Here is a 24,626-nt window from a genome sequence, read left to right as displayed (position 1 = left end):
ACAATATACCCAGTTGTGATGCATCGATATACACACGGTGACTAAACGTCTGCGCTGTTCTATTTTGGTCTATCCCTTCCCTGACCTATCCGATATCCTGCCACTAACGTCTACCACCTACAACTCGACCATCTCCTGAATGATTATCTACAAAACATATCTAAACGAGAGGTTCTCTATATCTGTCCTATCCGAGAAATCTCCCACTTCCTCCTCATTCCCTGCTGTTAGCGCATCTCTCCTCCTGTTTTCTCTCACATAATACAGTCTCAACAGACCCGCCATGGGAATGGTCGCTGCAAAACAGACGATACACGCCAACATGCCGCTTCGATACGGCGGGTGTTCCGTCGAGATGAAGAAATGGGGTCCGGCGATGTTGCCGACGGCATAGGAGATGAAGATCATGGCGCCGACCACGACTCGTTTCGTGTAGCCTGTGACGTTTGAGCCGGGTGCACCGAAACATACCCCGAGAGCGGCCACGTAGGAACCGAGGATGTAGTAGCCGAACACTTGCGAGGGAAGTCATGGGATCAGCATGAGACGACGACCGACCGAACGTGAGAGACAACTCACGAAGAGCACCACTATTACGCGTTCTATACTGGATGATCACACCGACCAGACTGGGGAGCATCTGCACATTCACAACACGAGTCAGCGAACGCTCAAAGACTACGTCGGTCGCGACACTCACATAAGCCATCAGGACATAGAGACGAGCACCTGGGACCTTTCTCGCAATGATGGCACCGCTGAGAGGAAAAACGACCTGCATGGCAGCTTGAGGAAGTCCGATGAGGATGGTTTGAAAAGCGGTATATCCGTAAGGTTGGAGCTGCGTGATTGGATTGGGATATAAGTTTTCGTTCCTACGACCGCAGAACAGTTCGCGACTCACGATGAGATGCAGGAAATTCCCAATCCCACCATTGGGCAAACTCAACGAAAAGACGATCAACACATATGCCCAACCTTGAGGATCGATCCAGGGGCACAAGGCCTCTTTGACCTGATACCATTTGATCTGTTTTCCGGCGAGAGAGGATTTGTTCGATCGCACTCGTTCCAGAGCGACACGTTTCTCGTGAGCGGTCAGGAATCGACAGGTCTGGGGGTTTTCGGGACATAACCAGATGAATATGGATCCGAAGATGAGAGTGATTGCACCGCTGCGAAACGAACAGATAGGGTCAGCTTTTTTTGTTTTTTTGTTGTAAAGCCGAATGATCTGTCACTCACTTGAAGATGAAGATCCACGCCCATCGAGGAACTCTTGCCACGGTGATATGTCCCATACCATAACTGACCAACGCGCCGATGAAGCTTCCCGCGCCGTTGCAGCAATACCACAAACCGACCCTGAGAGGCTGTTCCTCCCGTCGATAGAAGCGACTGATAAGAAGGACGAAGCCGGGCGTGACGAGGGCCTCGGAACATCCCAGGAGGGTACGGATGGCGGCTGCTCCCCCGAACGAGCGGGGGGCGGCGAAGCACATGAGAAGTGCACCCCAGATGAGGATGGATGTTCCCATTGTTTTGGAGAGGGGAAGGCGTTGGAGCAAGTATCTGCAGTGGAACGGGACGATGTCAGCGACATAATACTAGACAGGAAGGAAATCCTTGTTGGTAGGGACATCCGACATCCACTCACGATCCGGGAAACTCGAAGAACAGATAACCAAGGTAGAAGACACTTCCAAGCCATGCATAGTCGTCCGATGTCAAGTGAAGGTCCCTTCTGAACGTAAAGACGGCGGCGTAGCTGGAGAAGAGATCGGGCTCATCAGCGTCGAGCGATAACAAACGAATCAAGTCTACACACTGACCTCATCGCACTTCTATCGACGTATTGCAAAGTATACGCTATCATTGTGAGTGGAAGGAGCACCTGGTCGTAGAGCATTTTATCAGCTACAGGTACATCTCGCCGGGAAAAGGAAGTCTGCATCGCCACTCACACTGTCCAACTTTCTCAGAACCCTCCTGTTCTCCTCATCGGTATACTCGATAATCGGCAGATCATCATACGAAACCCTCTCCCCCTTGGCCAGCTCATCGAGCACCACCGACCGAGCAGACTCTACGCGTTGAAGCGACTCGACCGCCTTGGAGTCTTGCCCTTCTGCATCGAGCTGCGATGCGGGGACTTGAGTGAGAACGATGTCGCTTGTTTTCGACATGGTGGAGGGATAGGACGAAAACAATGGGATTGGATTAACGGACAGGCGATTGCTAGGACGAAGAGTCGGTCGGAAGACGGCCTCCTGCCTTATAGTATTATACACATCCTTCTTGGCCGGCCAGAAGGGTCGAGGGATAGATAGGACAGGCGACGGATGAAGACGTTGAGGATAGGAAAGGACATGGGAACGAAAAGCCGTTATGAAAGATGAATGCCGAGATGTCTGTCCCCTACTTGACATCCGAGTCGATCTCCTCTTCCTCTCTCGCTCTTCATTGCTCCATCTTCTTTCCCTTTCCTATATGTTTACCGAGCGGTCGGTCTTTTCATCAGAGAGCGAGACTGCGCAGTTCCCTATCATTGACAGGGACGATAAGCTACAACGTCAGCTCCCGTCTTCTACTGTAAGCTTATCGACAGAGGTGGTCCTGCATTGAACACCGACTTCTCGGAGCTCTTGTCGGTGTCTTTGTCTTGGACCTTGCCTTCTCGCTCGTGCTGATCGTCCCCGTCTCGTCGATTCAACTCGCTCATCTCCGCTCCAAGGTCTGACCCTCGAGATAGGTCTCTAGCGGCCATGTCAAATCACCGCTCACTCGGTCACCTCGGTCCAGGAGCTTCGGCGACGAAGGAGGGACATCCCGACCAAGAGCTATTCTGAGAATGGCTCGTTGTGTCTATGTTGGTATACTGGTACCTTCCTCCAAACATCTCATTCATCAATCCCTCATACTTGTACTTTCATCACTCCCTGCAACTATACGCAACACCTGGGTCAACACCACTCAGCCAAGATGCCAACTGCCGATCAACCCCCTACAACGGCGATCGCGTTCGACGATATGACGGGCGATCAGCTCGCTCTGCCCTCGTCTGAGAAGGTGGAGACGCTGACGAAGCATGGCAAGGTCACTGGAGGCAGGGTCAAGAACGGATGTCAAGTGTTTCTGAGTGCGTCGTGACCCCTTCCGTTCTACGGCTGTTCACAATTCTTTCCCAAGCTGACGTCCTGTTGTCATACCGCCTAGACGTCCCCTATGGCATCGATGTGCCCCGCTTTTCCGATCCTCAGCCGCTTCCCTCCCACTACACCTATCCTCCCACACCCTTCACCGTCGACGGCAAATACTGTGCTCAGCCAGAACGTACCTACACGCAGACCAACACCATGCGTGATCGATTAGGGCTCGGATCACCCACCGAAAACCCCTTCTTCGCTGACATCTACATCCCCTCCGACTATCCCTTGAGCACCAATCCCCCATCTCCCGGTTCTGCTGCATCTCGACCTCTCCTTCCCGTTCGAGTGTTCATCCACGGTGGTTTCCTCCAATACGGAAGTACGTCAGGTCAACACTACAACCAACAGTTCTTCCCTTCGGAACATTATGGCGAAGTCCGAGTCCTGCTCGGTCACAGAGTATCTGTCCTCGGTTTTTTGGGCTGCGAAGAACCCAAGGTATCTGGGAACTTTGGATTCAAGGATTGTTGGTTGGGTCTTGAATGGGTCAGGGAGAATATCGCTTCATTTGGAGGTGATCCAAATCAGGTGCATCTGAGCGGATTGAGCGGAGGTGCACATGTTGTTCATCAGCTTGTCCATCAAGCAGCCAGATTGGCCCCGGCCAAGGTCAGTAGTGCCACTCATCTCTCTCGTATCTTCGTCACATCATTGATAATCAACTACGCTGATCAATCACCCGTCAGGCCCCTTTCATGACCGCCCATCACCAATCCAACGCCATCTTAAGCTCCCCTCTTACACCTGCCTCACGAAACTCCCAGTTCAATGCCTTCTGCAAAGCTCTAGACATCGACCCCTCCACACCTGACATCCTATCAGTGCTTCGAGATACCTCGCGAATGTCGACCGACAGAATCATTAAAGCTGTTCAGAACATGGGGGAGCTATCTACCTTCCGAGGTGTCGTAGGCGACGACGGGTGGGTCAGAGCCGATCAGATCGAGTATCAGCGGAACGGCGGCTTAGCCAAGGGTTTGAGAGAGGCGAGAGTGAAGTGTCTTATCGTTGGAGATGTCCGGGACGAGGTGAGTTTCGTTGCGTCTGTCAAATCATTGAGAAGAAGACAAGTTGGTATCACCATGCTTATTGTTACGCCTCTTGTCTCAGGACTACTTCTACAAATCTGTTCATCCTTGCAAGTCACTCAGCGATCTAGTTCCCAATATCGCAAGATACTATCCTTACGAGCAGTCAGAGAGGTTCCTGGCTGCGTACCCCGCTCTGCCAAAGGACGCCTCGCCAGAAGACATGGACGCTTTGCTCGGGCGTGTGAGTGTTGTAAGAACAAATCGTTGGTGACAGATTGTTGATGGACTTTTCCTCTGCTCTGCCATCTAGATCCTGGCCGACGGACAAGTGCATCTCCCCATACGACTCCTCGCTTCCGACTTGGCCAAACACGACTTTCCCGTCGTACGGTACGCCATTGAATCCGTCGCCGAGTTTCACGGCACGGGCGGCAAAGCCTCTCACGGTACGGATCTTGCGGTCCACCAACTCAGACTGTCCATTCTGACACCAGAGGAAACTCGTGCGGCGTTGAAGTTCAACGAAACACTTTGGAATGCCGTGAGACCAGCTTTAGGACAAGGCGATGGGTTGTTTGAGCAGAAGGGTGAGGAGGAAATGTTGGTCCTTTCGAAGAATGGGGAGGTTGGGTGGAAAGCCGACTGGAGATGGCCGTTGTTGAGAGCTGCCGAGAAGGTCTTCAGGGGGTAGAGGTGGTCAGAATATACAGACATTAGAAGGTATCAGACGGATCAGCTCCGTAGACGTGAAGAATACACGAACAATTTTGTAAGGTATAGATGGATGAAGGTAGTGTCTAACAGAAGGTATTCATCACATCCGACATATCTATAAGGATCTATGCTACCAAAACATCAAGTGGCCGAAACAACGCCGCCAATGCTTCTACAGCCTCGCCCTTGTGCTTTGGGAGTCGAGGAAACCCACAGCCAGCTCAGTGGCTTTCTCCGCCAGACCCATACTGCATTGAAAGCTGTATAGTGACCCGTCAAGTCAGCTCTCAGTCTTTGTCCTTTTTGACGAGATAGTCAATCTACTTACCCAGCCGATCCCACTCCGTAAGCGTGCACAACACCGACCGTTCTTGTCTCACCTCCATTCCCACCTTTAGGTTCCACCCCTCTTCTTTCCCTTCTTCCTCCCACGACCCTCTTCTCCAACTCCAATCTAGCGCCTCCCTCTCTCGCCGGTCTCAGACCGACATTGTGCGCCACCACCTCGATATCCTTCCACGACTTGCCGTTGGGTCCCGCCAGGAGCGGACAGAGATTGTAGCATGCTCTCAGGATCCGTTCTGCTTCGGATATTGAGGGGAGACATGAGTAGTCGTTCTTGATGTATGTTCCTCCGAGAACGACATGACCTTCAGGTCCAGGTCGAGGGATGATATAAGCGGGTTCAGGGGGTGGTTCTATTCCAGACATTCGGGATAGGTCAGCCAGCTTGGACACAATCTGCACGACGGAGGTCTACTCACTCTCTCCAGGTTTCAGAGGCGCGGGCATGAACCCTTCCACGTGCATATAACAAGTCCTGACCCAAGGCGCCTTGACCAACACTGTCTGTCCTCGAGCAGGATACACCTTGTCATCTTCCACACCTATCAGACTCTTCGCTCCTAAACCCGTAGCGTTGATGACGAGGTTGGTCTTGCCGATACCGGGGAGATCGTACGCTTCGTCGAGGGAAGAGATCCGATGTCGATAGATGGGGATGTTCAGGGATCTTGCGACGGAGCCGAGATACGCTGTGTAATTCGGGGCGTGAAGGACGTACGAGGAGAACGAGTGGCCATAAGGGAGATTTCCCGGAAGGGGTTGGGACGGCGAAGCTTTGATCTGCTTGAACTATACGTAGGGGGATTTAGCAACGTCAGCAAGTGAACGCGTGTTCTGTGTTTCGAGGGAGCACGAGGGGTACAGTGGATATCGGCTCGTACTCACATCTCCGACCAAGTCCTTGAACCAGAGGTTCCCGTCCTTCTGCGGGTTCTGCCAGACCCCAAAGAACGGGATCCTCTCGCATAGATCCGGTTCTTCTTGAGCCAACTTGGCTAATCGACGAAAGGTGATCGCATCCCATTCTGCCGCTGGACTCGTACCGTCCGTCTCGAACGAATGCCAATTGCATCCCTGGCGATGGGAGCAGGTGGCAGTCAGCGCAAAGACTCATGTCGACTGAGAACGGGTGGACAAGCTCACAGCCCATGGACTGGCAAAGCCAAAACTGATTGAATCTTCGGGGAGATCTCGACCGATGATGGCCACCTTGAGACCTTTGCTATGCAGCTCGCGGGCGACGGTCAGACCAATGACTGTGGTGGGGTTTGTTGATCAGCGCGGCCAAGGTCGATGAACGACAGCAACATACCTCCAGCACCGAGTACCACGGCGTCGTACATTTCTCTTCGATTTGCCTAGGTTGTCAATGATATGGAGTTGCTGGAGTTGCTTGTAGTTTTGGTGCGATGAACAGCGACTCGATTGTAATCTGTGCAAGGTATTGATCAAGTTATACTGTCCGACCAGGAGACGATCGAGTCGCTTGCTTCTCAGGACGAGAACCCGTGATTGGTGGCCGATTCCGATGGGCGGAGGAAAGGGATGAAAGACGGTCTATAGCTCGGGTACTAAAGCTTTTGATAGAGAGTAGCAGCCCGATCGCTCTCTAGGGCAATTGCTTGGAGGCAGAGGAGGAGGCTGATCGTGAAATGCGTCCTGTAGAAGCGTTTCGTACAGCGGTGAATTGAATGTCCCACCGACTGAAATGGAGGACCAAGAAGATATCAGACACTGGCTGAAGAGATAAGACCATTTCCATTCCATTCCAAACCACCGAGCTTTTCACCGATCAACCCTAAGTTTCGCCGACCATTGTCACATCCTTGCAACCTTGTATCTCACTCGTCTTCTCTCAACTCTCGGTCATCTAAATCTTTACCCTGGAACCATCTGTAAGATGCAACACACCGATCAGGACAGAGAATCCACTTCCAGCAAACGTAAGCTTGGTAAGGTGGATAGAGGGAGAGAAGCATGCAATGAGTGTAGGAGACACAAGGTGAGTGCCGAGGGGTTCTATCCTCGGCCGGTCACCATCAGCAAGCTCACGAATTGACAAGATACGATGCCATCCACATCCTGATGACCCACAACATCTGTTTCCTTGCTCACGATGCGAGCGTATGAATCTCACTTGCGAATTTGCAAAGCACAATCGAGGCCGGAAGAGGAAGCGACCGTGAGTGCAGCTCGTCACGATCTCGTTTCTGCTCCATCTCTGACATCCACACTTTACACATCAGGGTCCCGCTTCTCGCCGGCAGTCTGCTAGCAGAGGGATCATCGTCACAAGCCAAGGGGTCTGCTCAAGCTTCGTCCTCCACCACTAGAGATAAGCTTGGGAATGGTTCAACACCCCGATCACTGGGCGATCCTCGTTTCCCCTTCATCTCGACCGATGACGCGCCGATCCCTGGGCATCATTCTCGGTATCATCCTCATCATCGCCCTCATGACAGATACGAAGATGCGTATCGACAGCCACACCAGATGTCGCTGCGTCGGATGGTGGGAGAAGAGAGCTCGGACAATGACGAATCGTCGGGGAGCGACGACGCGGTGGAAGATGGAGAGGAGAATAACGGCAACGGAGCGGATGTGACGAATGGAGGGCAGGATGGGATGGATCATCAGAGCAGGAAGAAGTCAAGGGCCCCGTTCAGAGGATCAGATCTGGTGGACGATCCAATACGGGCGGGTTTTGTCGACGAAGCAGAAGGTCGCGCGCTGTTCCATCTGTAAGTGGATAAGTGGACTTTTAACGGGCATGAAATCATACAATTGACACAGCACACCTTCGCACAGCTTCTTGACACATTATAACCTGGTATTACCGATGTTGGATCCAACCATTCACTCGCACGATTTTGTCCGCGAGAAGTCACCTTTCCTCTACACCGCGATCTGTATGTATTAGCCGGGAAGATGTCCGACCCAGCTGATATCCTGCAGTGTGTGTCACGTCCAAATACCTCGCCTCTTTGTCACCACCCGACAGCGACGGCTCACAAATATCTCCCGAATCCGCCCAATCAGTCCATCAACAGATCCTGGTCCTCGCTCGAGATCATCTTACGTGGTCCTTTGCAGAAGCCACGGCGGACGTCAACGTGGTACGAGCCATGGCCATCTTGTGCATGTTCAAGGAGCCAGACGACGATAAGGCGGGGTACTACATGAGCCGGGTGAGCGTACACTCATGCGATATAATGGCTCTAACTGACTTTGAGCGTGTAAAGGCTGTTCTGATGGGGAAGGAGCTGAATCTGGGGAGGATACCCCCAAGAGCGGAGTTGGAAAAGATGACGGAAGATCAGCTCAGGCACTTGAGATCGAGACAGGCGATGTGGTGAGTACGCCGGAAGCTTCTGCCTCTTGACCCGTGCTGATTCTGATCAAGGCTCTGCCTGTTCACCGTCAATTCCGTTTTCAACATGCAGTTTCGTCAGCCGATGCTCATCCTGCAGTCAGACCCGTTGGTTGCCACCGCGTGAGTGTTCGCCATTTCCGCAGAAAGCTTATGCTGACCTCCTTCAGACATCATTGGCTCAAGCGTAGTCGCTCAGAGAACGTACTTCGAGATACGCTGTTAGTCTGCTCCGTCGGGCTGCGGTGTAAATTCCTACATTATCGTGATCTGCTCATCGGCGCAGGCTTGGAGGAGCCAGCTTATAGAAGCGCGCTGTCGTTGAGCCTCTTGACAAGGACTATGAACCAAGACTGGGATGTCTCGTCGGAAGCGTGGATCAGAGATATCATTGATGGTGAGTGTACCGACGGGTACAATACTGACACTGTACAGTCGGCGGTACCTCAAGCCACGTCAACAAACCACGCATCTGGACGTCAAGTCTTCGCCTGAATCTAAACCTTCTCATTGTCAATCAAACATTGCGACTTCCGCCCGAAGACCAGATCGACCTTGGCTCTCCGAGCTCGATCCCTGCGTTCCATCACTGCTTAAATGCTGCTACGACGGTTCTAGTGCGATTTGAGGGCTTGGACAGGCAACAACTGACATTTGCGCCCGACACGTTCCTTCATTTCGCGCTCTATGCAGCTACACTTCTGTCTACGGTGAGCTGATCCCCCTCGGTACCGTGACGGATGTCAGCTGATGCGGCCGTAGCTTTGCCGAGGTCAACATCCGTACAAGTTTGAAACCGTCGAAGTGGATCATTGTCGCCGACTTATCCTCAAAGCGGCTGATGCCATGGACGCTGCATCTGCTTATCAGAACGACTCACCTCGACTCCATGCGTGGTATCTGCGACGGCTGTGTGAGATCCTCCCTGCAAATGCACCTCCAGCGCCATCCACGTCTGCCCAAACACAACTTCGAAACCCGTCGATGCCCTCTAGTACAATTCCCATCGATCCGGCTCTGCAAGGGATGTCCGCGGCGCTGCCTGTTGATCCTACCATGTCAAGTGTCCTGGGAAGCGATCTGGACTTCCTCCTGGCCGACTTCCCCTGGGTGGGCATCGACGCTACGACTACTGGCGCAGGAATGGGAGGATGGGGTGGCGGCGGTTTGAGTGGAGGAAGTATGGATCCGGGAATGATGATGATGGGAGGAGGACCCATAGGCAGTGGGATGCAAGCACCACCTCCACAACTGCCGATGACCTATGGAAGTGTTCAAATGGGTCTGCCGCCCATGGGCTTTGGAATGTAACGAGAGTTGTGTGACTATGCATTGCAATGATTTGCCACTCGGACTGCTGAAGACACATGGTGCTCCGCGTGGGATTAACTTTTTTCAACTCCGTTGCATTCGCATCTTTATCTACATCAGCTTCTCCATTGATTTCAAGTATAGACTGCATGTTGAGCCATAGACAAATGCACAGAGCGTAAAACCTCTCAAGAGACTCTACCTTCCCTGACACTTCTCTCCCTTCATCGCTGAACACCATCCCTCGACAATCCATATCATGTCATCGTCGTTGAACAATGCTCCCAGTCTTTTCGGTGATCCATCCGTAGTGAGTGACACTTCTCTGATGTCGACATTTGTGCTGTGTCTTGAGCTTCGTCACGCCCACCACTCATACTGAAAGCTGACAATGCCGTCTCCACAGGACCATGCCGTCGCTGGATTCGGTGCAGGCACCGTCGCGACTTTAGTAATGCACCCACTCGATCTCGTCAAGGTCAGATTCCAACTAGCCGACAATCCTTCCTCTTCTTCTTCCTCGTCCGCCTCCCCATCTTCCAGTACGAGTCGACCACTTGCTACAACGGCATACAACGCTCAATCGACGTTACCGCACCATCTTCGAAAACCGAGATTCGGCACTGGAGTCTACACGGCGCTACAAGATGCTGTGGTGGTGGATGGATGGAAGGGATTGTATAGAGGTCTTATACCGAATTTGGTCGGAGGAGCAGGGAGCTGGGGACTTTACTTCCTATTGTGAGTGCATCGGTGGAAGTTTAGGAAGAGGAAGGATCGGTAGAGGCTTTCTTGTAGGAAGACCGAGCCCAGACCGCTTACACTGCAATTTCTAGCTACAATATGATCAAAAAGAATATGCAGGGTAGCGACCCAAATTACCGCACGACGAGCGGACAACATCTGCTAGCAGCGGCCGAAGCGAGTGAGTGCAGCCGACCCATCTAGCCAGTCGAGGCGGATTAGTTTTTGTGAACAAAGCTGATCCGTCCCGAAATCAATCGTCTCATTCGCGGCTATCACCTTTAGGCGCGATCACTGCGATGTTAACCAATCCTATATGGGTCGTGAAGACGAGAGTGTTTGGGACGGCGAAGCATGACCCGGCAGCGTATAGAGGTTTATGGGGTGAGTCTGCTGCTTCACGGTGTGACATAGTTTTGCTGATTGGGCCGGCTTTATCTCACCTCTGACAACATCAACATTCTACCCCTGCATGATTGCACTTGATACCGCTAATCATCACTCGTACATTGTGAATCACCTATTCGGACTTCTTCTCATTTGGCACGTACCTTTCGTTCCTACCCCAGACGGCTTGTCGTCAATATACCGTGCCGAAGGTCTTCGTGGGCTTTACAAGGGTTCATTACTCGCGCTGGTCGGGGTATCGAACGGTTCCATCCAGTTTGCGACCTACGAGGAGCTCAAGAAATGGCGGGGCGACATCAAACGGAAGCTGTTCTTGCGTGAAGGGCGAGAGTGGAGGGTTGAGGACGAAAAACTGGTGAGTCGCAGATTGTGATAGAACAGTTCGGCTGCTTTACATGGCAAGCAAGTGGAAGGATTGCCGTTCTTTTGATGGATACTCTGCTGACTAACCAATCCATAGTCAAATACAGAATACATCCTTGCTTCTGGTTCATCAAAACTCGTCGCCATCGCTCTCACTTACCCGTATCAGGTTGTGCGAGCGAGAATACAGGTGAGTCGGGCTCATGAAACTTTGCATATTGTTTCTCTTTCGCGCATTACCGGTGTCTCCGGTCAATCCTCCATCACATCGATGAAAGGCGCTTCAGCTGACGTTGATCTCTTACTTCAGAATTCAACGCCCTCAGCGACGATCCCCCGGCTCACCATTCCCTCCGTCATCTCCTCTGTGTATCGCAACGAAGGTCTCCTGGCGTTCTACAAAGGACTCGGAACCAACGCTCTGCGGATCTTGCCTGGGACATGTACGACGTTTGTTGTTTACGAGAACTTGGTGTGGGCGTTCAGGGCTTTGGCTCTGCGGAAAGAGGTGTAGGGTTTGGCGAAGCTAGACGAGCTGGATCATGTGTGTATGTTTGGAGGATTGGCCCGTGCGAAGCCAGTGGAAGGCATGACTTAATTTGTCACGATCAGATGCCACACAATGCCTCAATGCATGGTTACAACGAGCCTAGAGATCTATTGGGAGCGCAGAGTAGGCTATCATTATCGGTTTATCTAAACGGTTCTATCTCTCCTCGTCATCGACCGTTTCCAGTCCATCTACCTTGACTTTTGCCATATCCTCTTCATCTATTTCAGCATCGGATTCCGGCTGGACGGCCTTGCCTGTCTCGCACATCTTTCTGTAATCCACCTCGCCAATCAGAGTCTGCATGGCGCTCACAAATGTGTCGAGCGGACACAACCCATCATCGTCGTCGGGACATCCACGAATGCCTGTGAGGGGGACAGCAGCATCGTTGAGTATGATGCGGACCTGTTGAGAAGAGGAAGGAGAGCAGGTGAGGACTTGGATCTGCAGATTGGTTGCGAAGGGCATGATCCTATGAGAAGTGGGAATGGTCAGCAAGGTCTACACAGGTCAATTGACAGCACCTACTTCGAAGCGACGAAAGGACGGTGCTTGGGAATTTGATCAGTCGGCAGATCACCACCTTCGGCGAAAGATGTGAGGTTCATCGTGGGGAGCACTGTCAGGAGTCAGCGCAAGTCACCATGAGATGAAGAGTGGCAGCTCACGAAGGGCGAATTGCGTGTCATGGGTGAAATCGACGTATCTGCGGGCACGATTAGTGTCAAAGTTCCACACACAATTCGCACTCACAAAGGATCATCCAGAGGAAAGTGGATGTCGTTGTGAAAGCTGGAGTTGGTGGTGGAGTTGAACTCGGTCAAGCGGGCTGACGAGGAGATCAATGGATGCCTTGGCGTGCTCTTCACCTCCGCTCACTTTTTGTCAATCGTGAGACCATCTCCTGCACCCATCCTATGCCCATAGCCTTTGCCGGTGCATAGCCAAAACTGGATGAGTACCACCAATATAGATCATTTCGATATTCGAAGCCCTTCCATTCTTTCTGCGTGAAGAGGTCGCAGAAGGACGAATAGCCGAGTGCGACGGTCTGAAGGTGTGTTGATGGTCAGCTTGAATCAAACTGGATTCATGACATAAGCTCACCTCGTAGGCGCACATCTCCATCTGAAGACAAACGGTCAGCATCTGCTTCAAACAAGAGGCGCCGAACATTCACCATATCCTTGACATCGGTCAGTGAAAGATCCAGCCCTTCGATCAACCCATTTAACCTCGTATGAGCATCCTTCAAGAAGATGGCATCCCATTCGGCGAGTCTCTTTCGGTAGTCGACACCTTCGCCTTGGCACTGCGGCAGGATGTCAGGCAATTCACCCCGAAAGACCGAAGCAGAGACACACGGCAGTGTACGGAGCAAGGGTGTTGTTGAATCCTGGCGCCTCGATAGTCACCGCTAGGTTGTACTGATCTTCCGCGGGGAAACCGAAGAATCCTACGAGGTGTCAGCTCGACAGGCAGCTGAACAACTCACCAGTCGCAAAGTTCTGAGCCGATCGCAGCATCCGACTGAAGAAAGCTATGTCAGCGGGCTTTAGACGACAGGATCGGCAGAGGCTCACTCTTGGCTCTCCGTTCTGAACACTGGCAACCTCCCCTTCATCTTATCGAGCAAGAAACCGTATTTGATCCGAGCAGACACGCCAAGATTGACTGCGGTGATTCAGTATGCAGCCTATTGTACAACGACAGGTGACACTCACATAGTTGACTACGTCCGAAGGGTGTCAGAATCTCAGCTCCGAGTTTGTACTCCCACTCGTTGAGGAAGGAGAGTGCACCAGAGGTCTTCCAACCTGTCGCTGCTTTGAGTCTGGATGCGAGCGCGCCTGGTCCTTCAGGATACGAAGTGGGATATCTGCGGAGCGTATTCAGTCATCGCCAAAAGGTCAGAGAGATGCTATGACTGACCTCGCGCCGTGTCTCTGCAGCCAGTGGAGTTGATCCAAAGTGCACTGCTCCGGTATGAGACTGCTGGTCTCCGGTAATCCATGGCTTGATACAGAATAAAAGGGACTGAGATTGCCCCAATGCTGGATGATGTTGAACGAGCCGGATGCCTTCTGCGTGGGTCGGACAAGGGGATTGACGCCGCTGTACATGGGGAAGGCAGGAGCGGTCACCATGAGTGCGGGTCTGCAGAAAGTCAGCACGACACACGGACACAACGACGATAAACTCACTCTTTGCCTGTTGGAGTTGGTCCGGCATAACCGATGCTGCGTCAGTGTCAGCGATGCAGGCAGGCGACATCCGCAGTTCTTATCACCCCGAATAAGTAGCGAAACCACACTCACTCGGTTGGAAACGCGCCGTGATCCACCTTGACATTTGGGACGACATCGTTCAACCAATCTTTGAGATCCTGCGGTAACTGATCCCATGTCCTGACTCTATCCAAGGTAGTCCTCCCAAAGTAGCATCCTACGAGGGCGAGACTTGGCACGGCGATGATAAGAGATAGACACAGACAGGAGATGAAACGACGGAAGCGGGAATGACGACGGTGGATCTCCAACCGTTGATGGGGAGAAGGAGACGCTGGTTTGCCTCTGTGTTGATCGTAGGTCGGAAGGAGCGGATCAGATGCGTTGGAAGTGGGCTGCAGCTCGTAGTCTTCTTCCGGGAGAGTGTTTCCAGCGAGCTGGAGTGATTTGGACATGACGAGGTGAATGGATGAGTCGATGAGAGAAGAGAGAAGAGATAGAAACGAGAAGTGTGCGTTGGAAAGTTCCGGATAAAGGAAAAGGCGGGAGTCACCATGGGAATTGAACGTAAGGATGAAGGTATCGTTTCGCTTGTTTCATGTGCATCTTACAACATGAGTGCCAGGCAACCTTTCCCGACAATGCACGACAACAGATGCATGCACGACTTGAATACAGACTGTACAGTTTTACTTCTTTCGCTATGTAACCTTTTCCCTCTCCCGCTTTGAACTTACTCGCTGGTGGGCCTGATGGCAGTCTCCGCCTTGACCCACTGGACTTCAGCAGCAGCCTTGATCAGCCAGTTCTCGGTCTTTCCAGTGATGTTGGAGTCGCCACCGAACCTGTTCATAGGGAATCCAGGGTCGAAGGGGTAAATCTTCTCGAGTTTCTCGATTTGTGCGGGTGTAAGGTCGTGGGTCAACGCCTTGATGTTGTCCTCGAGATGGTTGATCTTACGTCCACCGACTGTGCGTAGTATAAGCCGAGGACAGCATCACCGAATTTGCAGATCACTCACGGATAGGGAAGACGTAGGGAGTCTTGAGCAGAGCCCAGGCGATGGCGACGGTTGTGACGGTAGCACCGTTTCCGACTTCACTAGCGATCTCCTCCAAAGCCTCTCCCATTTTGATATCCTTCTCGTCGAGCTCAGTGGCGCTACCTCGGAACTTCTCGCCAGACTTCTTCCTCTCCTCGATTTGGGCCTTGGATTGCCACTTCCCTTGACCGATGACTCCCCAAGGAGCGAGACCCATACCTTCCTTTCGGAGCATGGCTGTGGAAGGTCAGCGGGGTGGAAAGGAACGGAACGAACGACCGTCGAACTCACGAATGACTTCCCGCTCCAAATCCCTCACATTGAGGTTCCACAATCCCTGGTAGAGGACGAAAGGAGAGAGTGAGTTGGCACGAGCGAAGCAGTTGGCCTCGGCAACGATCCATGCGGGAGTGTCGGAGATGGCGGGGTAGAGGATGTTGCCGTTCAAGACGTGTCGGTGCAATCCTCGCATAACTTCCTCGACTGAAGTGGTGTACTCCCTGTTACATTCAGCAAGGTCAGATCGCAATCCAACTCACCAGAAGTGGACATAAAAGATGTCAATGTAATCTGTCTGCAATCGCTTCAGACTCTCCCTGACACCCAGGTGCATACTCTTCATGTGGTTTCCCATCGAGTTGATGTCCTTCTCCGCACCATCGTTGAACCCGGTATACTTGGTTGCAAGCACGATCTTGTCTCTGTTTCCTCGCAGCTTCATCCACTCTCCGACCCACTCTTCAGACTCTCCGTCGTGGTACAAGTTGGCGACGTCGATGAAGTTACCGCCGGCCTCATAGAAAGCGTCGAGGAGGGCGAAGGCCTCGTCCTTGGTAATTTCACCGGTTCGGTCGGCCCACTTGGTACCGAGGGACATACCGCCGAGACATAGTGGGGACACTCGAATACCGGCGGTAGGAGAGAGAATTCGACGATAACCGAGGGGAGTTTTAGGTGCCATGCTGTGAATGTATTTCTTTGAGGAGGATAAATGTGGGAAAAGAGAAGGAAGCGCTAGCTCCACCGTCATGGTTATATACCGCGACGGTAACGTTGACTCCCTTCATCCCCTCCACTTGACCTCCACCCAGCCTCCACCTTGTTCCCATGCAAGCACGGCTTTTGCCGCAGTCCATACAAGTAACAGGGGTTGCTTCACGGCCCGATCGTTTTCAGTGGGCAACAACCCTTCGACGCTGCCTTCGTCTCCCAAATCCGATAACGGCACAGAACCGTACAAGATGAGCTTTCGGCAGAGACTCTGGCCATGGCGTTGATGGCTGAGGAAGTGACGTAAGTCATGACGTGCAGCGACGGATGCTTGATGCTTGATGCGTGATGCTTGATGCTTGATGCTTGATGCGTGATGCGTGATGCTCGATGCTCGATGAAATCATGCTCAAATGCATATTCACCTTTCTACCCACCTATCGGGTCGCCCTGGCCCTCGTAGTCCTTGGTTCCATAGGTGTTTCTACATAACTGCCGCGATGCACGCGGTCTTGTGTTGCATTGGCAGCCTGATACCAGGCTTGTACAACCTCCATTGAATCCCCTCTTGACACTGATCGGAAAAGTCCCTGGCGTTCCCTTGCCGCAATCATTTCTTTCCGACGTTGGAAGACTGGATCTTGCGCAGACGGTCGACGGGGTCCCATAAGGTTCACAGAGTGAGCGGACGCGATGGTTCCCGGAGTCGGTGAGTCGCCCAGAAGCTGATCAAATATTCGCCAAATCTCCTCCCCATCTTCTCTTGCCCTGGCCATGTCCGGATGCTCTAAACCGCCCCACCTCCACTTCAGCCCGTAAGCTCGCTCAAGCATTCGAATCTGTGATTCGTCAGGATACAGTGAGTCGGAAGCTGTTTGACTTGAGCTTGACATGGCCGCAGCGGGCGGTTGTGGCGAGTAAGTTGAACCAGAAGGGGAAGCTCTGGCCGGCGGACTTTGCGGTTGAGAGCGTGGACGAGGAATTCCCGCTGGCCGATCGAGGTCCATTGGAGCCCCCGGCTGAGCATCTTCAGGCTGATAAATATCCCCTTCCTCGTTGTCAATGGTATCCGGCTCTCCTTCCATAAATCCTCCCATGTGAATAAAATCATCCATCTGCCCTGAGCCTTGACCGAGACCGTCGAAAGAAGCTTCCCCTTCGTCATGTCTGCGCACATATCCATTCTCGCTGAGTCTCCCTTCTTCGTCCTGGCCGAGCTCCTTGTCACGCTCGCCATCATCGCCGTCCGGGCTCTCGACTAACTCGCTGTCCTTGATCACGTTCACCACCTCGTTCCGACCCATCCAGATCACGTCTTCAGCCCAGACCCTGGTGATCCTGAGGTTCTGGGCAAAGCTTTCTGATTCAAAGTGATCCGCTACAGCGGGACGTTGGAGGATCCTCAAGATGAGCTCGTCGATATGTTCCCATTGTGCCGTCGTTAGCGACGAAAGACCAAATAGTGACTGTCGGACGAGGAGGGCAAAACGGTTGTCTTCGAGCAGATGGCCCTGGGTGAAAGGAGTTAAAATCCCCTTGGCGACAGCTTCATGTCCGGAAGGGCCATGCATGTAATCATTGGCGACCACCTTTGCTCTGCCGTCGACGAAAGACTCTAGATCGGAAGAAGGGACGTTGATAGGAAGAAGACGAGATTGTATGGCTTGGTGGCGGAAGAGCCGGTCTACCGAGTCTGCATTGAGCGTCCAGTCTTTGACGGTGGCTTTGAGAAGAGGTACGTCGACCAGGTTTTTGACAACGTTTTCCGATGATGCCAGTCGTTCGATCAACGATGTGCAGTTAGGAGAAATGAGTAGGACAGAGATGATGACACGGATCATCTCAACACATTCCCGAGATCTGATCAGTTCACCGACTAGTTCGCAAAACACATTGTCTGAGACCAGATCTTGAAGCGTTTTCTTTCTGAGGAGCCACTCCAAGAGGCCTCTTTGGACATCTTTTGAGGCGAACAAGCTTGAAACGGTGTTTGCGTCGATGCTGAAAGCGCCGAGGGCTTCCTGAAATGGCTGAGATGCGAACAGAGCCGTCGTGAGCTGACTGATGGCGGTGTCGTCGACGACAGTTTTGATCACCTTGCTCTTCACAACGTTCATTTCAAAGATCTTCTCCACATTCCGAGTGACGTGGAGAACAATGATGTCACCAGATGACCTTGAATTGAGGTGTCGATCCAGCTGGTTCTGGTTGTGTTTGGCAGCGAAAAAGGCGTCCGAGAAGCTGCGATGAGCCGCGTACCGTTGAAGACCGGTCAAGAACAAGAGATCCCTGAACAAGGACACATTGAAACCTTGGATCGTTGCAGCTTGTGATTCGACCGTTCGTTTCAAGGCGTCAACTGCTTGGCTGTGCGCGCTAAACGCGTCCCCGAGAAGGTTTGGCGACTTGAGCGTGTTGCACAACCTTTCTTGATACGAATGAAGCTCCAGCAACTTCTCTCCGACCATTTCCAGCGTCGCTGATTCGTAGGCCACCGCTTTGATCTTGACTCCAACTTCTCTCCTCTTCAACAGCGAGGTGACAGCCGCTTGACTCGTGACAATGGACCAGATCTTCCGGGTGAATCCAAAGGAGTCTCTGAAACCTTCCAGGCTCGATTTGAAACTGGTAGAATCGAGGAAAGCGGTCGTATGTGAGCTGAGAAGATGTTGGTACAGTGGAAGACGGTGTAGGAACGGCACATTCGACGCCAAGCTATCTCTGAAGGACTTGGGGGATGTGGCGGATCGAATTTGGTTGTGGAGGGTGAGCACGGACGTTCGGAGGCTGACGAGTCGTTTGTTTGTGGTCTGACCAAGAGTCTTGGTCGATTGGACGAGCTTGTCGAGTTCAGGCTGGAGAACCTGCTCCTTGAACTGAGTGATCTGGCTGTCTATGGTACCAGGAATGGACTCGGAGAGACTGGACACAGCGGTAGACAGTTTATCGTGGTGTTCGTCTTTGAACTTTTTCACCTTCTCCTCGATGAAGCCCGGTAAAGCATTGGAGAGATTTTGAATCGTGACTGAGAGCGGATCGTGATGCTGCCGCTTGAAGTCTGCAATTCTCTCGTCTACGGATATCGGAGGAGGCGGCGGGGGTAGATCGGTGAGCTTGGTCTCGATCGGGTCGACATGGTTGACCTTGAACTCGTTGAATTTCTCCTCCACAGAAGCCTGAGAGATCAAGCCATCGACGTGATCCGCTTTGAACTTGTCGATTGAGCTTGTTATCGAAGCCGGGATCTGGTCTAGTCGGTTCAGACAAGTAGCAGTGCCCTGCGATGTGTAATCAGCACTTGTCCTTGCGGTTCGCGTTAGAGGTTAGGGGGTAAGGTAGGTCAGGGGGAGAAGGATTTATGTGGGAGCGTGCTGTGCTGTTCACTCACCTTCATGCTCAGATACATGACGCTCGCCAATCTCTTGACTGTCTGCTCGAGGCCTTCAACCTTCTCGTTCAATCCCGTCACCTCCGTTGCCAGCTTGCCGTTGCTTTCTTTCAGACTCTCGTGACTGATAGCAATGTCCTTGATCTGTTCCGGGCTGAGCTTGGCGATGTCCTTTAACGCCTTCGTAGCTTTCTGGTACTCCAGCTCTTGCTCCAACAGCTTATCACTGTGAAAGGTTGCTAACTCGTTTGCTTTTCCTATCTGGATCTTGGACAAGTCTTTCTGCTCGTTCAGTCGGACCTCTGCGAGCTTTCGTCGGTCGTTTATCTCCTCAATCTGTGTATCTGCCGCGTCCGAGAGCTCCTTGATCCTCTTCCACGCGGTCTTCTCTTGTCCTTTCGAAAGGCCACGAAACTCTCTTGCCGCTCGTAACACCGACATCTTCTGAGACCGCAGATCTTTCGAATCGCCCAAGTACTTCATCGCTGTCTCCACGGTCATCGGGTATTCTGCAGATACGAAGGCGATCAGGTTTTGAACTTGGTTCCACATTTTGTACAGATCGATGCCAGGTGGGATCGCAACTGCCTTGCTGATCTTTCGTTTCAATCGCTTGCTGGAGCTTTGGTGAGGGCTGGAAGAGGGTGCGGAAGACTGCCAGGGTGTCAGTGGGATCCGAGAATGGACACAAACAGCTCACCGGTGTACTTGACGCATTCTCCCCCTCATCCTCATCATCTACGTCCTCGAACTCGTCGTCCTCGTCGACAGTAGGCTCGTTTGACGGGAATTTTGCTCCTATTCGAGCTTCTTTGCTCGGAGACTTGGACGAAAGTGACTGGGGCGAGGATTAGCTGCGAATAGGTTTGATGTTGACGCCACTCACGGTGGCTCGTTGCCTTGAGTCAGCTCCCGATCTGGTTGCATCTTTTCCAACATAGAAAGGGCTGGGAACGTCCGGGAGAGGCAAGGTCTACTGTCAGTGATGTTCACGCCAGGACACTCACCTTGGCTCTTGGAGTTTTGTCTTCGTCTGCGTCAAAAGATGATGATTGAGACGCTGAGGCGGAGGAGGAGGGCTGATTGTCAGTGCCGTCTTCGCTTGGATACCCACTGGTAGCTTTCGCTTGCCTGCGCGAGGTTGTGCGACGGTAGAGATCTGGCGTGTCCCAGTGAGCCAAAGCGTTTGTCAATCCGGTTGTACCACTCACCGAGAGTTTGCTCGGCCCAATCGCGGTTCTGTTGCTCCGAGATGATGGAGAAGACTGACACGTAAGCTCTCAGCTTGACTTTGTTTCTCACCTTTGCACGCTTTCCATGCTTTGGAAGCAGGTGAGAAGACTGCGGCGAGTGATTTCAGCGAGACTACCGTGAGAATGGGACAGAGGGCACTCACTGCAGCCTTGAGGGACGAACCAAAACCCTGCGATGGGTTGCTCTCCACTGCCGGCTAAGAGATCAGCGTAATCGTCGTCAAGCTCTCTTACGTTCTGATCCAGAGTCGAGCCCCCGGCAGATGGAGCGGGAGATGGTGATAGTGGATTTTGAGGAGGCTGTGATGGATCGTGAGCGTTCCTCACGGAGTGCTAGGTAGATCAACCGCTCACTGTACGAGGTGCCAGTCTGCCAGGATCCTGTAAGAGGTCAGCAAATACGTTGGGTTTTATCATGCACTCGCCCACTCACTCCACCAAAATTCACATCAAACGGTATATTCATTCTGGGCTGTGGTAGCGTCAGCACAGTAATGGGTCGAGACCTTGCTCACAGGTTCTGCCACCCGATCTCTATCCTGTAACATCACGTCAGCTCCGCTCACATCAGCAAATCAAACGCAGATGCTCACTCGTTCCAGTCTGTACTGGGTGAAGGGCACAGAAACGTCCGAGGATGGACTAGAGAGAGCGGCTAGCCCTTCAGCGATACTGAGCTGTGAAGAGAGACCTGATCTGCTCGACAATGGCGAGTCTTGGGCTCCCCCTCGACCCTGGTTCCAGTCTTCAATAGGCTCCTCCCGAGCTCGAGCAGCGTTTCGATTGGCGAGCTGTCGATCGACCCTCTTTTGCTGTTCTGGGTTCGCCATGCTGTGATATCGGCGATGATAAAGGTAAGTAATGTAAAAAGAGACAAATAGAAGAGATAGAGTCAAGAAGAGATAGAGAAATCAGTTGTGAGCGCGCAGAAGCGTACCATGGGTCCTTTGCCACTGCAACGCACGGACCGCACACACCGATCCACACAACGACACACAGCACCGGGTTCTTGACGACAGAAACACTTGTGCATCGACTTTGCGTTTACTTCTCACCTTCATTCATATCCCGACCCATCTCCACTTCATACCAACGTTCAACGCCATCCTCTGGTCCCAATCAGCGACGCCGCACACTCACCTGTCACCAACCATGTCGTCCATCCCCAACTTTCAGCCCACCGACACACAGACCACGTCAACCGACGAGTCTTATCGATGGACGAGGATCAGGGAAGAGCGCTACATCGATGGATTGTGCTTCTTGAGAGTCCAGTGGCGAGGATGTGCTCCACCTCAGGACACCTGGGAAGAACTCGGGCGATTCTTCCGAGACCATCCCGAGCGCATTCCTGACGGGTATACTGCACGTTTGGATCCGCCCGAGTGCGGTTTTCGAGTCATCCCCATCGAGGAGTATGCTTTCCCATACTTGCAGGAAGTTTGTGTCCGCAGGGCTGCAACAGAGGTAAGTAACTGCACCAAGTTCGAGCTGACTCTCAGGTTCTGCTTGATCATCACGCGGTCTTCAAGTGCATCGACGAGTATCTCGACGGATACATTAGCGTTATCGCAGGGACCAGAGAGGATGAACGATTGGTAGAGTGGCGTAAGATCAGCAGACACGTCAGAAGGTATCTGGGAATGTTATCGGGTCATTTGGAGGATCGACAGGTGAGTTCGAAACCATTATCTTATCGCTGATTCGATCACGTCTCAGAGGGTTCCCACGGTCTCTTCCCCATTGCCCTACCCCGTATTCCGACCTCTACCCACTTCTAAAACCCCCGAAGAACTCGAAACGTTGATAATCGAAAATATCGCCGCTGTCACCGCTCAGCTCGACCGATGGCACCCGAATGCCAATCCCGAACATCATACTGTTGACACGTTCAAGTTCGTGGACACTGCACGTGGGATCAATGGCGAGTACAATGGGATGGTACAGGGTCAGCTGGAATTGCACCAGGCGTTTGCTTTGGTGGCAGTCGGGGTGGATTGTCTGCGCGGGAGAAGGTTTGAGGATCAGTGCTGGGTGAAGTGAGTGCCCCGAGAATGAGAAAAAAGGCTGACTTGCGCTTGAAGAAACTTGCGCTACTTTGATCACGCTGGTCGACCACGCCCAGTTTACAGCGGGAAGCATATCTCCGCCTCGGCAAAGCTCGCGCGAATATGCATCAACCTCGGGAACTCTTCGCCATTGATCAAACTTCCGGACATTCCTCTTCTCTCCTACTCCATACCATCGGATGTGTTCACGCTTCACAACGGCGACACAAGGCACCAGAAAGCTACTCGCGCTGTCCATCTCAATGCATACAAGCTAGCGAGGGATAGCGAGTATTCGGTGCGAGATCGTTCGACTGTCGTCGATCCACAGCCAGCCGTATCGTACGGGATCATTCCCTACATCGAGATCATAACACTGGCAGAACGACATATCAAGGCGGAGTTGAAAGGGTGGAAGAATGATCCATTGATGACGGGGAGGCTCGTCACATTGCAGCGATTGATGGACAGGATTGACGCGTTCCCAGAGAGGACGAGGGAGACCAGGTGAGCGAGTCATGCATCTGGGCCCAGCTGATCAACAGGCACGACGAGCTGTTACCACTCAGCAACTTTGTCCTCGCTCGACGAGCCATCTCTGCTGTTGTTAATGCATACGGTCCCCTCCCAGGAACTCCACGACGCAATGCTCTGGGTCTCCTCAGCAACTTACGGTCAATCTTCTGCATGTCCATCCTCAGCAGTCGACCCGATCTTTACTGTCTTCTGAGCTCATGCTATGTCTTTGAGTCGTGGGTCGAGTTTGCATCGAATCCGCCAGAGGACAACTACAAGGTGCATCGGTGGTTGATGGGAGAGGTGACGATCTGGGGATACAACGCCATGCAGTGCGCCATGGAGGGATATCACAAAGTGAGTCGTGCTCGTAGACTCCTGCTGACCTCTCAGTTACCACCACCTGATCCATCCAAGCCTTTGGCGACTACGGAAGACAAGGTGCTAGCGAGCATACGGACGACCTGTCATCTCGCATTGTATTCCTGCAACAAAACAGGCTGTCTCGACCCTCTCACGTGTACCTATGATCGAAACGGCATTGACATCGAGGACTATGAGTTGTTGGAGTCGCTACGAAGGCTGCAGTTCGGAACGGGCACGAGGGACAGGCGGGAACTCATGGGATTGTGAGTGGAGAGTGAGAGCGACTTGCTGACCTGCAGGACCGAGTATATCGCCGGAGGACATCGCAGGGTTAGGGGTTAGGGGTTAGGGGTTAGGGGTTAGGGGGTTAGGGGTTAGGGGTTAGGGGTTAGGGGTTAGGGGTTAGGGGTTAGGGGTTAGGGGTTAGGGGTTAGGGGTTAGGGGTTAGGGGTTAGGGGTTAGGGGTTAGGGGTTAGGGGTTAGGGGTTAGGGGTTAGGGGTTAGGGGTTAGGGGTTAGGGGTTAGGGGTTAGGGGTTAGGGGTTAGGGGTTGGGGGTTAGGGGGTTAGGGGTTAGGGGTTAGGGGTTAGGGGTTAGGGGTTAGGGGTTAGGGGTTAGGGGTTAGGGGGTTAGGGGTTAGGGGTTGGGGGTTAGGGGTTAGGGGTTAGGGGTTAGGGGTTAGGGGTTAGGGGTTAGGGGTTAGGGGTTGGGGGTTAGGGGTTAGGGGTTAGGGGTTAGGGGTTAGGGG

The 24,626-nt window shown here is 52.7% G+C and overlaps 9 protein-coding genes across 9 annotated transcripts; 4 read left to right on the top strand and 5 right to left on the bottom strand.

The window, feature by feature from the left end:
* Positions 1-147: 147 nt before the first annotated feature.
* Positions 148-2,429, bottom strand: IAR55_003211 (uncharacterized protein; the record flags this gene model as incomplete). The annotated part of the gene is made up of 8 exons (XM_066946319.1): positions 148-515; positions 580-640; positions 701-841; positions 905-1,175; positions 1,246-1,572; positions 1,658-1,768; positions 1,833-1,894; positions 1,965-2,429. The coding sequence occupies 8 exons, from the start codon at positions 2,427-2,429 to the stop codon at positions 148-150; spliced, it is 1,806 nt and encodes a 601-aa protein (XP_066802711.1).
* Positions 2,430-2,982: 553 nt separating this feature from the next.
* Positions 2,983-4,931, top strand: IAR55_003210 (uncharacterized protein; the record flags this gene model as incomplete). Its single annotated transcript, XM_066946318.1, has 5 exons — positions 2,983-3,139; positions 3,217-3,818; positions 3,896-4,237; positions 4,320-4,481; positions 4,551-4,931. The coding sequence occupies 5 exons, from the start codon at positions 2,983-2,985 to the stop codon at positions 4,929-4,931; spliced, it is 1,644 nt and encodes a 547-aa protein (XP_066802710.1).
* A 195-nt stretch (positions 4,932-5,126) lies between these two features.
* On the bottom strand, positions 5,127-6,642 carry IAR55_003209 (uncharacterized protein; the record flags this gene model as incomplete). Its single annotated transcript, XM_066946317.1, has 6 exons — positions 5,127-5,214; positions 5,283-5,652; positions 5,719-6,088; positions 6,185-6,373; positions 6,443-6,555; positions 6,612-6,642. The coding sequence occupies 6 exons, from the start codon at positions 6,640-6,642 to the stop codon at positions 5,127-5,129; spliced, it is 1,161 nt and encodes a 386-aa protein (XP_066802709.1).
* A 557-nt stretch (positions 6,643-7,199) lies between these two features.
* Positions 7,200-9,980, top strand: IAR55_003208 (uncharacterized protein; the record flags this gene model as incomplete). The annotated part of the gene is made up of 10 exons (XM_066946316.1): positions 7,200-7,301; positions 7,363-7,481; positions 7,546-8,040; positions 8,108-8,208; positions 8,255-8,487; positions 8,542-8,651; positions 8,703-8,792; positions 8,840-9,066; positions 9,288-9,379; positions 9,432-9,980. 10 exons carry the CDS (start codon positions 7,200-7,202, stop codon positions 9,978-9,980), a joined length of 2,118 nt encoding a protein of 705 aa, XP_066802708.1.
* A 259-nt stretch (positions 9,981-10,239) lies between these two features.
* IAR55_003207 (uncharacterized protein) lies at positions 10,240-12,009 on the top strand (the record flags this gene model as incomplete). Its single annotated transcript, XM_066946315.1, has 7 exons — positions 10,240-10,290; positions 10,387-10,721; positions 10,817-10,905; positions 11,010-11,108; positions 11,294-11,487; positions 11,593-11,685; positions 11,806-12,009. The coding sequence occupies 7 exons, from the start codon at positions 10,240-10,242 to the stop codon at positions 12,007-12,009; spliced, it is 1,065 nt and encodes a 354-aa protein (XP_066802707.1).
* A 192-nt stretch (positions 12,010-12,201) lies between these two features.
* IAR55_003206 (uncharacterized protein) lies at positions 12,202-14,731 on the bottom strand (the record flags this gene model as incomplete). Its single annotated transcript, XM_066946314.1, has 14 exons — positions 12,202-12,520; positions 12,577-12,667; positions 12,717-12,754; positions 12,802-12,877; positions 12,928-13,099; positions 13,156-13,176; positions 13,229-13,360; positions 13,413-13,480; positions 13,544-13,578; positions 13,632-13,722; positions 13,773-13,927; positions 13,981-14,205; positions 14,253-14,288; positions 14,367-14,731. 14 exons carry the CDS (start codon positions 14,729-14,731, stop codon positions 12,202-12,204), a joined length of 1,824 nt encoding a protein of 607 aa, XP_066802706.1.
* A 278-nt stretch (positions 14,732-15,009) lies between these two features.
* On the bottom strand, positions 15,010-16,279 carry IAR55_003205 (uncharacterized protein; the record flags this gene model as incomplete). Its single annotated transcript, XM_066946313.1, has 4 exons — positions 15,010-15,245; positions 15,298-15,555; positions 15,610-15,814; positions 15,869-16,279. The coding sequence occupies 4 exons, from the start codon at positions 16,277-16,279 to the stop codon at positions 15,010-15,012; spliced, it is 1,110 nt and encodes a 369-aa protein (XP_066802705.1).
* A 466-nt stretch (positions 16,280-16,745) lies between these two features.
* On the bottom strand, positions 16,746-21,779 carry IAR55_003204 (uncharacterized protein; the record flags this gene model as incomplete). Its single annotated transcript, XM_066946312.1, has 10 exons — positions 16,746-19,586; positions 19,697-20,350; positions 20,397-20,534; positions 20,704-20,827; positions 20,908-21,037; positions 21,093-21,249; positions 21,304-21,330; positions 21,383-21,421; positions 21,465-21,488; positions 21,543-21,779. The coding sequence occupies 10 exons, from the start codon at positions 21,777-21,779 to the stop codon at positions 16,746-16,748; spliced, it is 4,371 nt and encodes a 1,456-aa protein (XP_066802704.1).
* A 322-nt stretch (positions 21,780-22,101) lies between these two features.
* IAR55_003203 (uncharacterized protein) lies at positions 22,102-24,146 on the top strand (the record flags this gene model as incomplete). Its single annotated transcript, XM_066946311.1, has 5 exons — positions 22,102-22,416; positions 22,482-22,622; positions 22,669-22,988; positions 23,034-23,504; positions 23,567-24,146. The coding sequence occupies 5 exons, from the start codon at positions 22,102-22,104 to the stop codon at positions 24,144-24,146; spliced, it is 1,827 nt and encodes a 608-aa protein (XP_066802703.1).
* Positions 24,147-24,626: the final 480 nt, after the last annotated feature.

This window comes from Kwoniella newhampshirensis, chromosome 6 (assembly GCF_039105145.1).
Source record: "Kwoniella newhampshirensis strain CBS 13917 chromosome 6, whole genome shotgun sequence".
Lineage (NCBI taxonomy): Eukaryota > Fungi > Basidiomycota > Tremellomycetes > Tremellales > Cryptococcaceae > Kwoniella > Kwoniella newhampshirensis.
Note: the sequence above shows the minus strand (reverse complement) of the source record. Positions and strands in the feature narration are given on the sequence as shown.